Consider the following 14,270-nt stretch of genomic DNA (forward strand, 5'->3'; position numbering starts at 1 on the left):
AGGAGAGCATTCTCCATATGCTAATTCACTCACATATTTGCAGGACACAGAGGTCAAAACATGGTCCCTGCCCTCCAGAAGCTCACAGGCTAATAGGAAACAGTAATAGTCACTTCCCCCAAGTCAAAGCCCTGTCTCCTCTGCTCATCTACCTCCAGTGACAGGCAGCTTGTGATCTAGCAAGGTACCCACTTGTATTGTAGGCAGGCTCCCTCAAATTCTCAGGCTGGAAAAACTGCCAAGACCCAAGTAAATGCCAGAGGTTTTATTGATTGCATCTACTCTCTCTCACTCATGGTGGATTGTTCTCTTGTGTGTTTTGTCATTTTTGGATTATAAACTCATCTTTAGCAGTGCTTTATCTTTGTGACTTGAAAGCATTTTCATTTCTGTTTCTATGAGGCAACTCTTGGGTATTACAAGTTCATAACCATTTTTAATGTTACTGCCTAAGCTTACTTAGTGCCTTTGTGGAGTCCCACAACCACAAAGACAGTGAGAACTCAAACCCTAAACCCGTAAGAGAGCAGGCCAATGATAACAAAATTCATTTTTCTCAATCTTGAGCGCAAAGCCAGAAAAGTTTCCTCAACATCTACTTGACATGCATGTATTTTTTCTAGGTCGCTCATTTGCCAACAATAAAGCCTTTCTTGGGTCCTAGAATATATGGGCTTCTTAGTGCTAATGCCCTAGTGGGAGCAGGCCCTAAGCCTCACCCCCTGTCCCTACAAGCTCAAGCTGCTTGGTGACTAAGGTTTCACCCTCCCTCGTTCCCTCCCCACCCCAGGGCAAAAAGAGCATCATCTCTCACTTACCTTTCTGGATTCCAGTTCTCGCTTCCTTTTTGGCCCCTGGGGATTCCCCATTACTTTCTTGCAAGCTCAGCTATGTACTTAAAAAGACGTTTGTTATATTTTAACAAGCATTTCTAGGTGTTCTATAGTGGAACGCTTTTCAGGTTATCTATCTGCTGTGACTACGGAAACGAAAGTCAGATCAGAGGGTCTATAATAAGGGCCACCACCTACCTAGACATCTTTCACCCACACTTGGACCTGTCCTCTGTATCAGGCAATGGGAAAGGGCTCAGCAACCAAGCACCCTGCTTAGGTCTCTCACTACCTGCATGACTGCACAAGTCACCAAGCCTCTCAAAGTCTCATTTCCCTCATCTATGAGATTCAGGTAACAATAGTACCTGCTTGTTTCTTGTGGGCATTAACAAACAAAATACATGGAAAACAGTGTCAAATGTCGCACTACCTACAAATGTTATTGTCCTAGCAACCTAGCAAGCCCAGGTCAGAATCCCCTTCTTCCCGGTAGCTTCCCCCTCCAACTGGGGATGATCCTTCCTGTCTCTGGTTCCTCACAGGTGTTTCCTAAGACACTTAGATCAGAGTGACTTCTGGGCAGGCCTGTCACCCCGCTAGGCTGCAAGCTCCTCAGTGGAGGAGACTTGTTCTGCCTTGAGCCCGTGTCCCCAGTTCCCAGCCTGGGTCTTGCACAAAGCAGAGCATCAGTAAAGCCATGTGAACACAGGTAAACAATCCCTGCTCTGGAGTGCTACAGCTGGGGGAGACAGACACACAGATAGACAGTGACAGCACGTGACAAAGGGATGTGGGAGCTGTTGAAGCTCAAAGAAGTCCTGACCCAGCCTGCAGTGGAGAGGGGGTTATCGAGAGTTGTCAGGAAAAGCTTTCTGAGGGAAGTAACACTTGAGCAGAGCCTTAGTGGAGAAGATTCAATGGAAACAGGAGCTATCCAGGCAGATCAAGAGAACAGTTTATAGTTAGAAGACAGAATGACAAATGCAAAGGCTTGGAAAATCAAGAGAGGTGACCCATCTGGGGAAATGGCAGGTGTTCAGTGTGCCTGAAGCACAGGTGGGCCAGGGGAGGTGATGGGAGACAGGCAGAGACCAAATGATGGGGGGCTGTCACTAACCTGTATTAAGGTATTATGGCATTGAGCAAGGCCCAAACCAGCACCTTTTTTGGAGTAGGGCAAGGGAGCAGTGGGAGACTGTCACTCACCTTAATGGCCTCCATGACAGGCTCATACAGATCTGGGAAGCCTGGAAACCGGAAGACCATGCAATGGACCAGCTCCGCCAGCTGCTCCAGGCAGCTGGTCCCCGAGTTGGAGTCCTCCTTGACCAGAGAGGCCACCATGGGGGGGATGTGAGGGAGGAGCTGTGAGAGGAGAGGAGGATTAGGCTCAGTACCATTTACCACTCACCTGAGCCAAGGGTTGGTGGTCAGTGCTGAAAATACCTAGAGCTCCTTGAGGCAGGGAGGTCTTCCACCTGCCACTGTCCCCCTTATCTACATGGGACTCCATGCTATGCAGGCAAGTGACTCTTTTCACAATACACATGACCTTGGATATCCTGCCTCAGTCTCTTCATTTGTCAAATGGGATAAATAATTCCTTCCCCACACTTGAGAGGAGGTCTGAACCCAAGCCCAGCTGATAAGCTTCAGCCAACTGGCCTTCTAGGAGAGCCTAGCCTGAGTGACCAGGACTACTCTTCTCTCCACCATCATTCTTTCACCAAACACTTACAGATCAAGCACTTCACCCTCACAATGACTTTATTCGGCAGTTATTACTCCCATCTTATAGATGAAGAAATTGAGGTTGGAGAGATTACATAATTTACCAAGAACTTCCCCTATGTGTTATGGGAGAAGTAACACATGATGTGTCTGTCTGAATCCAAAGCCTGTTTCTTTCCTCTGTGCTACAGAGTGCTAACTTTCAAACCATGGGGGTGCTCTAACCATAATGTCCCAGGGATGGACAGAGTCAGCCCACAGGAACTGGGAGCAGGGAGCTCAGAAGAAGGATGCAAATAAACAAGTATCTGTCCAGTCCCTGGAAAGGAACTTGTGGCAGGCTTTTGACAAATATCATCTCATCTAACACTCTCCCACCATCCTAGGGGCTTACCCTGTTCCAAGCCCTCAGAGGTAAACACCTGGCCCAAAGTCACCACATCTGGCAAATGGCAGAGATGGGACTCAATCCCAACTACTCCAATCCCTGGTTCTGTGCTTTTCCCACTGCAGCAAATCATAAAGCATGAAATTTATGCCCTGACCAGGAGCCATGAGTATCTAGGGACCCATCTGCAGATCTAGGGAAGAAAGGCAGGAAAGTACCCACCCAGCCCCCCTGCCAAGGACTACAAGCTGTCCTTCCCAAGGGACAGCCCCAAAGATAGCAGAAAGGGCCCTGAGCTGGAGGCCAGGCCGCCCGGGTGCTGGTCAGCAGCAAGGTATAAGAAAGACAATGGGTCAGAAGTCAGACCAACTTTGCTAGAATCTTCCCTGTACTGCTCACCAGCTGTGTGTCTGGGACAAGTGATTTAGCCTCCCTAAATTGCAGTTTCCTCAGCTGAAAAACGGAAAAAAGGACAGACTCTCCTTTAGGGCTGACAGTTAATATGTGTCCTGCATTTAGTACTGTGCCTAGCACACAGCAGGCACCCAAAGAACAGTAGCTGACTTCATTCTAGGGCTGTCACTCTACTATGGGCCTGTTGGGAGGCCATGCAAATTCTCTGGCCTTAGTCTCCTAAAAAAACTCCTGCAAAATAGAGTCTCAAGTCTCCTCCAGTCCTAATATCCTGGATTTTAAGGTCTTGGGCTTCAAACCCCCAACCCCAATAGAGACCGCATGTCTGCTCTCCACCCAAACCATTGAGGAATGAAGGGCCGCCCATCCTCAGGCCAGCACGCAGGGCCCTTACCAGGTGGAAGGCTTCATGGGAGTGCTGGAAGGTCAGTAGCATGTACTTGAGGACAGACAAGGCAGCTCCCCGGACAATGGGGTACAGAAGCTTGGAGAAAACCTGGAAGAGAGTCCCTGGTGAGGAGTCCCCCACACCTGGGCCACAGAGGCCAAGTGTAGCCACAGGCCTGAGAGGTGATCAGAGACACCAGAGGTAAAGCAGCAGACCCATGCAAGACCAAGAACACAGACATGCCACAGATCTAGTCGATGGACAGATGTGTAGTAACACAGATATCTGATGGGAGGGATGGATGGATAGACAGACCCAAAGTGACAGACACATATTCTTGAATGAGCAGAGAAATCAATGTGGGAAACCTGAGGCCCACAGAGGGGCAGTGAATTATCCCGGGTCACAGCAAGCTTGGGTGAGAGCCCCAGTGCTCTGCCTCCCAGACCCACACTGCCCCTGGCAAGAGAGAGTGGGAAAAGCTGTAAGCCAGGGCTAGGACAGGGGCCACCAACCTTCTCAATTTTGGCAAGCGAAACCTCAATCAAGATGCTGAACTTCTTAACAGCGGCCAAGCCCTTCAACAGTGCAATGATCCATTTGTCAATGTTCTTCCCCAGGGGCCACGACACCCAGTCGATCATCCTGGTGAGGGGAGTGACAATGACACAAGGACCAGGGAGGCCCAAAAGCCTGGGTGAGGGCAGCCCAGGCACTAGCCATGATGTCCTGAGACCCCACACTTATCCACACCTACACAGAGCAGCCCTGGGGTCCATGGGATGGACGAGACACCTCTGAGAACTGTAAATGAGCCCAGCACAGGCATCTGGCAGAGACTGGGGCTCCCAGTGCAGCAGGAGGTGGGACAGGCCCTCTCAACAGCCCAAACCTCACTCCCCCACCACACACGAGGCTGCAGTGGCAGACTAGGGCTTTCAACTGTCTCTGTCTGGACCATGGGGCCCAACCACAGGAGCACTGCCCCCAGGTTGGAAACTTTGGCTCCAGCAAACCCTTGCCTGTGACCTAGACCACGTCACTTTCTCCAGCCTCAGTTTCCTCCCTGTAAAATGGGGATAATACCTACCTCACAGGACTGTGGTACGGATTAAAAGAGGTAACAATAGCTAACTCTCATGGTATTAATTCTGCACCAAGCACTACTCCATCTGCCTTACATGTATTAACCCATCTGATAATACTTGTATGCACACAGCATGAAGCTGCCACATAGAAGGCACTCAGGAAAATATCACTATATCATTACTTTTGGACTCAGTAGACTATACTATAAAGAGGTCGAACAACAAAAGAATAAGGTCATAATAATTATGATGGTAATTATCACCACTGCTCTAAGCACTTTACACGTGTTATTTTATTTAATCCTTGCAATGACCCCATAAGATGGGTTCAATTACACAACATTTTATAAATGAAGCTGAGACCTACAGAGGTGCAGTAACTTGCCCAAAGTCACACAGGCTAGAAGCAGTAGAGCCAGGACAACTTACTTCTGGAGCCCACACTCTTCCCCACTAAAGACAAGAAATTCAGGAAGGCCCACTGGAGATGGTAGATCTGCACGCAGGTATGGAAAGCATGGCAGGGGAAGCATTCCAGGTGAGTGGGATCTACAGGGCCAAAGGCCTGAAGGGAGGAGGGTAGGCAGTATATTCTAGGATCACTGGACCAGCAGGTGGGGCTAGATCACAGGTTCGATGACATTCAAATAAGGTGAGGAGATATGCAAAAGCAAGGAGCTGAAAAGCATCCAAACTCCATTTATCATACCTGCCAAACTCAGAATGCACTTCATAATATACTTGCAGCTTCTAGTATGACCCCATGGAAGCCTAACAACTTCTGACACCACCTTTGCTATTACAGAGGGGGAAACCGAGGCTCAAAGAGTTCACTGACTTCTCCGGGATCACAGAGTTGGCAACTAACCTGAGAGCACTGTTAGGGAAAGGCTCTCTGTGTCTCCCACATCCAGTCCTAGGCCGGGCACAGAGCAGGACTCAAAAAAATATGGATGAATGAAAAAGCATGAGGGCCTGGACCTCCTGACACTAAATCTAGCCCAGCAACCGCACCCAGTATAAGGAGAGAGACCTGATCCCCACCCAGCCTTCAGCCCACCTGCTGATGGCCGTCAGCATCTGAGAGTCTGTCACACTGTCATCATTGCTGAGGTTCCGGACGACACCATCCATTAGCTCCAATGGGAGGTGCTGGACCACGCTGGCCAGGGCGCTAGACGGAGGCTCTTCCTCTGGAATAGGGGAACTGGGATGAGCTTAGCAAGACAGGTAGATGCCTCACCTCCAATACCCCATGCCTTCATGCTACCAAGGAACTAGGCTAGGCTTCTGAAAAGAGCACAGAGGGGCCACCCCCTTAACTCCTACAGCATCACAGCCTCCAATCCCACCTTAGCTTATTCACTCAACAAACCTTCACGTGCCCTGTACTGGGCACAGAGAAAGCATTGACCACCCCCTCACCACCACCAATTGTACCTATATAGGCAAAATCTGTAAGAAAGGGTAACATTAGGGCTGGCAAGAACAGATAGAAGGGCTGTGTGACTTGAGGGAGGACATTCCAGGTGGAACCACACAAAGGACTAGAGAGGAGAAAGAACATTTAGTTATCAAAATCTGTTGTCCAACTGGATAAGAGCTTATACACCTGACCTTGGCTCTCTTTGTCCCACCAGGTGCATTCCTTTCCTCTCAACTGAACAGCCCTATAATCAGGGAAGGCACGGATCTTATTTCACTCGTTTATACTGTAGTCCAAGTACCACAATTGCCAATGGAGGACCAAGCGTTTACATTTCAGAGTTGAGATGTTCAGGCTCCATCGTGAGTCCAGAGCTTCACCTCTGCCTGCCTGGTACACTTTGCCCCTGCTGCTGCCCATCTCTCAAAATCTGAATCGAAAGTCACCCTTCTACAAAACCCACCTGACCCAAAGGGCATGAGGACACCACCCCTTTCCTGTTGTCTCACTCAGACCCTAGTCCTGCTTCTGGCAGCATGATCTGGGTCCTTCCTTCACCTCACCCAGCAGTCTGCTCCTGAGTGTGCCCATCACCCACCACAGGATAAGACCCACAGCAGGACCCCAGGATAGCCCTAATTAAAGTAAGGAACATTGCGTTCCCCCACCTGCGCATTAGCCCCTTACACACCTGCCACAGGGCACACCAAGCACGGGAACCCGCACCTACAGCCACCTGCCCGGCGCACGTTGGGCTCATGGAGCACACGAGCCCCCACGCCAGCCTCCACGCCAGGCCCACGCGCACACACACCTGTGCAAGAGATGACGGCAAACAGCTCCTTCAGGCAGGGCAGGATTGCAGCGGGCTGAGCGCGCCACAGCTGCGCCAGGAGCCCGCTCACCTGCTGGGCCTGCTCCAGGAACTCCACGGCGCCCTCCTCGCCCTCGGCCGGACAACGGAAGCGACCCAGGCAGCGCACCAGCTGCTGGCAGAAAAGCAGGCGGTGCGGGCCGTCGGGGACGCAGCGCGGATGCCTCGCCAGTAACCGGGCGACTTGCGCGCAGACCGCGGGCCCCGGGCGCTCACACACAGTGCGCAGCACCTCCCGCCGGAGCAGCGCAAACACCTCGTCGGCCGCGGGCCCCTCGGGTAACAGCTGCAGGCCGAGCTGTACGCAGGCGAGAGCACGGGCGCCCGGCGGGCCGGCGCCACCCTGCAGCAGGCGAAGCACGCGGCGCGCGCTGAAGAACTCCGCGAAGACTTCCGGGTGGTGGCGACCGGCCACGTGTAGCAGCTGGCAGCCCACGCGGCGCGGCAGCTCCTCCGCGCCGCCCACGTAGAGGCGCGCGCCCAGCGCCAGCAGCGCCAGGCACTGCTCCCGCTCCAGCGGCTGCCTCGCCGCCTCCAGCACGCGCCGCACCAGGCCCTGCTTCACACTCGCGGGGTACGAGGATGTCACCACCGCCTCCAGGATCTTGTCCATGATGCCGCGCTGCAGGGAACAGGGAGCAGGGTCACACTCTGTCCAGCAGGTCCAGTTCCCCAAGCAAGCCCCCGGAACTAAGACTTGGGGGCCAGCAACCACCTCTCTGGGCCTCGGTTTTCTCATTTGTGAAATGGGGCGAGGATACCTGCCTCACTGGGAGGTAGGCAATGAAGCAAAACCCAATGCCAGGCATGTAATGAGCCCCAGGGAGTTGTCGTTATTGCTGATGAGCGCTTTTAATCTCATAAAGGCAGTATCTGAACCTTCCACCCCTTCCCCCACTCTTCTGCCCTCCTCTCCCCAGGCCTCCCTGGTGACCTCATCCACTCTTGGGGCAGGTAGCAGCTGGATATAGAAGCTGTTGTCCAGAACCTTGGCCAAGTCCCATCCTGGGGGGAGAAGGGAGGGGTCACACACACACAAAATCACACCTCCGGGGAGGGAGGGCTTAGGGTCCCAAGGAAGAACAGGGAGATCCCCCCCACACTTTATTCTGCCCCAAATCCACTTCTTGCCATTTCCCAAGTGAGCTACACCTTTCCAAGACTCCATGTTTTTGTGTATGCTGTGCCTTTTGCCTGAAACATCCTATCTCCCAGGACCTCCACCACCACCACATACACACAGCCAGCCAAACTCCTATTTTCCTTCAGAGCTTACCTCAAACACCCTGTCTTCAATTAGAATATCCCTGGACCTCCAGGCGTGAATTCATCCCTCACCCTCCATTCCTACAGCCACCTGTAGCCTCTTCCTCCATTATAGCTGGGGTCACATAATTCCCTCCAATAAAGCAGAATATTTCATGTCTGTGTGGCCCTGGCTCCACAGACTTGCACGCTCAAGGCCCTCCCTGCCCCCCACCCAGCCTGATCCCACACCAGCCCCTCACTCTTGATTCACTGTGTTCTCCCTGCCACTGGGCCCTTTGCATATGCTCCTCCCTCCTTGACTCACCCTGCAGACTTCCGGGTCAAATTCACTTCCTCAAGGAAGCCCTCCCCAACCTCTTTGTCTGGGTCAAACACCCCTGTTAACAATTTCAGAGCACCCTGTCCTTCTTTATAGCACTTATCATGATCACTTGGATGAAGTCAGCCTCCTCCACTATACTATATAGGCTCCTGAGAGCAGGAACCATGTCAGTTTTGTTCACTCACCTAGCCCAGTGCCTGATTCGTAGTAGGCATTTGTTGAAGAAACAAATGCAAAATACAGTGAGTTACTGCTACCTTATTCCTCTGAGCCACAATAGCCTTCCCTTTCTCCTCCCTTTGGGCAGTTTCCTGGAAGCCTTTCTCCCAAGCTGACCCACTTTTTTCCTGCTTCTCATGCTGGTTCACAAAGGTAAAGCTTGTGCTCCTAACATCCAACTTTCAGCTTCTAGAAGACAGCCATTTCTTTGCTTCTTTGTATAATCCCACTCTAGGCAGGACCTGATACAAGGTTCAGTGTCCAGGTGTTTAAACTTATTAGCTCAGTAAAAGCTATTCTTGAGAGCTGGAGTTGGTGTGAAGACAAGCCAGACATTCACTAAATGAGGGGCCGGAAACTTTTATTCAGAACCACAGATATTGTGGGCCCCCGACTCTGTGCCAGGCCCTATGGAGATGCTCCCTTCTCTGTTCTGGCTCTTGGCTGAGACCCAGCTTCCATTACGGCACGTGTTACCAAGCAATGGGCCCATTTGTTTAAGTCTCTGTCTCTCTCACAAGGCTGTGAGCTCCTCAGGGCAAGCACCTCCGAGATTACTGTGGGTGAAGCCAGAGTACAGATCAGTGGTCCCCAAATACTGGCTTGGCTGCCTCAGAGTCACCTGGGTACTTAGTACAAATTCATATGCCTAGGGCCCACTCCAAGCCTCCTAGAATAATGTGTTGAACTCTTTACTCCAAATAAGATTCAACCAGAAATGAAGTCTTCTTACCATCACTGTTACTTCTGCTCTCTGAGCCTGGTTCCACCCTGCAGGGTTGTTGTTAAAGCAAATACAAAGTCCTCAGCATGGTGCTGGGCACAGGAAAGTGCTCAGAAAGTATCAGTCCCCTTCACTTTAGAAGCAAAGTCCATGCCCTTAGGAATTTCTCGTCCCTAAAAGTCTGGGGGTGGCGGCAAACACATTGGTCAAGAGTGCCAGTGCAAGGCATAATCTCAAAAGACCTCTTAAAACTGATCTCCCTTCATCCCTGGTCCTCTCTTTCCTAGGCGTGCTTGTGACCAACCTCCCTTATAGACCGTCCCTGCAAAACCCTACCCCTGCCCTCCAGGCCAGTGGACTTAATATGCTCTCAACCAAGGATGCCAAGAAATCCTGTTACTCAGGCAGCCAAAAGAAGCCCTAATCGATGAGATATTGACATCATGTGTGGAGGAAGAGAACCTGGGGGCAGGCAGAAATGGAGTTCTGGGACTACGGAAGGTTCTGGAAATGGAAAGAAAAACAGATTAGGAATGAGGAGTCCTACATTCTAGTGTGACCTTAGGCAAATATTATTTTAGTCTTGCAACTCATTATGTGTCCTTGAGCAAATCACATCATAAGCCTCTTTTCTGCAAAATGGGGATAAATGATATCAGGTTGAACCACATGAAAGCAAAGGGTCAGATGTTGGCAATTTCATATCATTCTACCTGAAACCTACCACATAAGATGGTTTGCACCTGGAAGCTCGTCCAGTAGCTCTTCCAGCACCTGGAAGCTCTGGCCTCAGAGATCTCAGCCCTCACAGAATGGCGCAGGCCAGCCACGCAGCCTCTGTGCAGTCCGTGGCCTGGCCACTCCAAGCAAGCCCTGCCTACCTGCCCCCACTCCCACACAGGCAGTCTGAGGTCAGCTGTCACCATGGTCACCAACTAAACCCACTCAATATCTTGGGTGCATTCATGCAAAAGGGTTTTAGAGGCTGGGAGCTCACCTGACCTCATCACAGGCCACAAAAAGCAGACAAGACAAGGCCTGATTTCCCTAGGGCATGGTTGGAAAAGTGGAGGATGAACAAGAGAGAGGGACACAGCCTTGGCAGGGTGGGATAAGAACCTGCGCTTGGTCTCCCTGGGGGAGGAAGTAGCAGACTGCCAGCATTCCTCAGGGGAGGTTGGATTACTCCTCTAGGCTCTGGACAAGGAGACGGCCTGTCGGTGCTGGCTCTGACCCAAGAGACAGCTGCCCCACACCAAATGCAGCAGCACACAGCAGCTGTAACCTCCCTCAGAAGAGCCTGCATTAAAAGCATGAGGCCCAGGTTCTCTGCTTCTGAATCACCAGGTGACCTTGGGTGAGTCCCTGCCAGGCTCCTCAGTTTTTTCACCTGGAAAATGGAGACCATTTTAGCCCTGGCAGGGAATGGGACAAGGTGTAAAAAAGATGAGGGCTGGGCAGTCATGAGTCTATTCTTGGGCTATTTCGCACCGAGGGGGGAAACAGACACTGTCCGGGAAGGGGACAAGCAGACACACACTCCGGAACTTGCTGATTCTACCAGGAATTTTATCCATTAGTCCTCACTGCCAACTTAGCATTTCCCCCATCTCTCCCTGAGCTCCAGCAGCACCCAAGATCAGCTCCTCTTTACTTCTTGCCTGGACTAGTGCAGTAGCCTTCTAACTCATCTCCTCATTCCCTGCCTCAATCCATCCTCCAATAGAGATATGTGTTCTGCAGGATAGAGTCCAGGCTTTGAATCTAGCCCAGGCACTATGCCCCATGGTGCCCATAGCCTTTCACCATTCTGAGGTGCTCTTTCACCATTCTGAGCCTCGGAGCCCCAAAATGGGAGATGACCACCTGACCACCCCTTAGCCTTTCCCCGCCAACGCTGCTGCTCTTCCCCAAGCCCTTGGCTTATACCTCTCATTGTCAGGCATAACAGCCTGACAGTCCCAGCAACCCCCAGTCTGCTCCAGGGCACACACTAAGCATACAGGAACATCACAATCCCTCGCCCTGGAAGACCCAGATCCTTTTATCTGTCCCTCTCAGATGACCCTTCGCATTTCCACTGTGTATTGACAGGTCTCTGGTCCTGCATGGTGAAGCCTGACTCATCTCCACCACCCCCAAAGCACTGTGTCTGGGGGGGGGGGGGGTGTATAATGTCCTGCCCTGCCCCCACAACCTGGGCCCTAATTCAGGCTGCCTCATCCCTCCCTGGTCTCTCTGACCCACCCACCCTGATAACATCTTCAGATTAATCTCATTAGATGATAAGCTCCATCCTGCCATGCCTTGCTCAGAACTCACAAGGCTCCCTAGCCCCTTCAGCATAAGATCCAAACTCCAGAGCTTGACATTCAAGCCCTTTCTGTGACACCTGGCTGATGGGGGGAAGGGATGGACATGAACTTAACAAACACTGTTTGGTTACAAATCTGAAGGAATTTGCACAGTGGGCTTTTCCTCCTGGCCACCTTTTGGTGATGTCCTCTCTTCTGGGAAAGGCTTCTCCCTTTTCTCTCCTGGCAAATTCTGACTCATCCTCTGATGCCCAGGTCACATGCCCCCTTCTCTGGGAAACCTTTCCTAACCCCTCTGCAATCCAAGTCTCTTTGCTTTTCTCATCCCTCAGCAGTGCCACTGGATTCTAGGTCTATCTTCTCACTAGGCTAGGATCTTCTTTGGAAATAGATCCAATCCCCTATTTGTGCCCTAGTGCCCAGCACAAGACCAGGCAGAGAGGTGAAGGAGTGCCTAGTGCCCGGTGAGAAACATGTGACAGCAAGATGAGATACAACTGAAGATATAACCAGAAAACACCTTCCAGAGACTGGCCCAGTCAGTGCCCTCTCCTCAGCCAGGTCTGGTCTTCCATATCCATAACCCTAAGACTCAAACATCAGCCAAGAAAGTCCCTACAGAGGTCACCGGACAGGACCCAATGAGGCTTTAGCCTTTTAAAAATGACTCAAACAACCAAAGCAGAAGGAAAAAACAAAAACTGTTCCTGGTTAGCTCTCAGGCCAAAAGCTCACAGAATCCAATGGGACAGGGGAGGGGGCTTCAGGAAAGTCTCAACCTCTCCCTACCTCAGAGCACAGACGACCCTCCAAGCCCTAAGCCAGTACCTAAGAGTGGAGAAGCCCATTTCTTCTCTCTCTGACCCTCACACCCAGTCTTCCTCCTCTGACTCCCCTGGGTGCCAGAGCTGCCTGGGGAGCACTAAGCTGACCCTCCCAGCACCCTCCCCCCACCCAGATCTCTGGACAGCAATATCTGCCTCTGAATTTTTTTAACTTAATTTCTTCTACCTAAGGCAGCCCTGAAAGAATCCCCTTGCCCTACTACTGGGAGGCCCTTGCCTGGGCCACCAAACTGTCTCCTAGAAAGAAAGAAAAAAAAAGGGTTTTACTGGTAAAAAGCAACAGCTCTTTTACTGAAGGGGAATGGAAAGAGAGAAAAGAAGAGGGTAGGAGCATATATTCCCTTCTCAGAAACCCACCACAATCACTCATCCCTGCTGGGGCCACCCCTCACATGTCCCCACCCCCACCCCAGGGTTTCTGGAAGGGCGGGCACCAGGCTAACACACAAGGAGTCTCATGTCTTGTAGAGGGAATATACCCGGGCGAGGTTGCTGAGAACAGAAGCCCATTCCAGGCGGGTGCGACCTCTTAGCCCCCCAGTTTGTGCCCCATCTTAGTCCCACCCTTCCTTCCAGTTATACCGGTGCACTGGCGCCCAGCCCAGGCTGGGGCTGCGGTCCCCACGAAAGGCCGGTGAGCTTCATGGTTGAGGGGGAGGGCAGGATCACCACCAAACACAATTGATGAAAGAGGATGAAGCCCAGAGAGGGGCAGCTACTCGCCCAAGGTCACACAGCGAGGCCCAAGTTGCACCTGGACCTCCCTTCTCCCAGCCCCAAACTCTGGGAGCCCTTCGCGCGTGCCCAGGGCTCTCGAACCGCCAGGGTGCAGACACTCCCCACAACCTGCACACACGACCCGACCCCCTTACCTCTGGGCCCCCGGTGGCCCCTGCCTCAGAGCCAGCTCTTGGGTGGGGCGCTCAGGCCTGGCAGGACTAGGCTAGGCCAGGCTAGGTCAGGGCGAGTCCTCTGCTCCCCCTGGAGTGGGGACGCCCTCCACCAGGTCCCGCTCAGCAGGCAGGGATGCTGCTTCCACTGCAAAGTCCAAACTCCCCACCCAGCTCTGTACAAGCTTGTACCCAGGGAGTTCGACTCAGCCGCGCGGCCGCTAGGCTGCGGGGCTGCGGGGCTGCGGGGCTGCGGGACGAAGCGTGGGGAGGGGCGAGGTGCGGGAAACGGGGAGGAGCCGGAGCGGGGCCACCCTGGGAACCGCCACTCAGGCCGCGTCCCCTTTAAGGCCAGCCGGTCTCAGCTCTAGCGGGGGCGGGGCGGGGAGCTGGACGGCTCACTGCAATGCCTCCTGGGAGATGGAGTTTGCGCTAAGCGTGCCGAGCCGCAAAGAGACCAGGGAGAACTACAAATCCCGGAGCGCAGCGCGCGGGTCCCGGGCCGCCACGCCCCTGGGCTGGGCTCTGGCCCTCCTCCCCC

The 14,270-nt window shown here is 52.6% G+C and overlaps 1 protein-coding gene across 2 annotated transcripts in view; it reads right to left on the minus strand.

Annotated features, from left to right (window-relative positions):
- The window catches only part of USP35 (ubiquitin specific peptidase 35), a 56,411-nt gene extending 42,367 nt beyond the window's left edge, over positions 1–14,044 (minus strand). The window contains exons 1-8 of one of the 2 annotated variants that reach the window (XM_047877230.1): positions 13,712–14,044; positions 9,689–9,860; positions 8,422–8,544; positions 7,086–7,767; positions 5,906–6,038; positions 4,273–4,402; positions 3,764–3,865; positions 2,043–2,201 (exon numbers count right to left, since the gene is read on the minus strand). In XM_047877230.1, the coding sequence (XP_047733186.1) occupies positions 2,043–2,201; positions 3,764–3,865; positions 4,273–4,402; positions 5,906–6,038; positions 7,086–7,758 (1,197 nt within the window). In that variant the 5' untranslated portion in view covers positions 7,759–7,767; positions 8,422–8,544; positions 9,689–9,860; positions 13,712–14,044. The remainder of the gene's footprint in view (positions 1–2,042; positions 2,202–3,763; positions 3,866–4,272; positions 4,403–5,905; positions 6,039–7,085; positions 7,768–8,421; positions 8,545–9,688; positions 9,861–13,711) is intronic. The other variant, XM_047877229.1, reaches the window with a different exon arrangement.
- Positions 14,045–14,270: the final 226 nt, after the last annotated feature.

Source organism: Prionailurus viverrinus, chromosome D1 (genome assembly GCF_022837055.1).
Source record: "Prionailurus viverrinus isolate Anna chromosome D1, UM_Priviv_1.0, whole genome shotgun sequence".
Classification (NCBI taxonomy): Eukaryota; Metazoa; Chordata; class Mammalia; order Carnivora; family Felidae; genus Prionailurus; species Prionailurus viverrinus.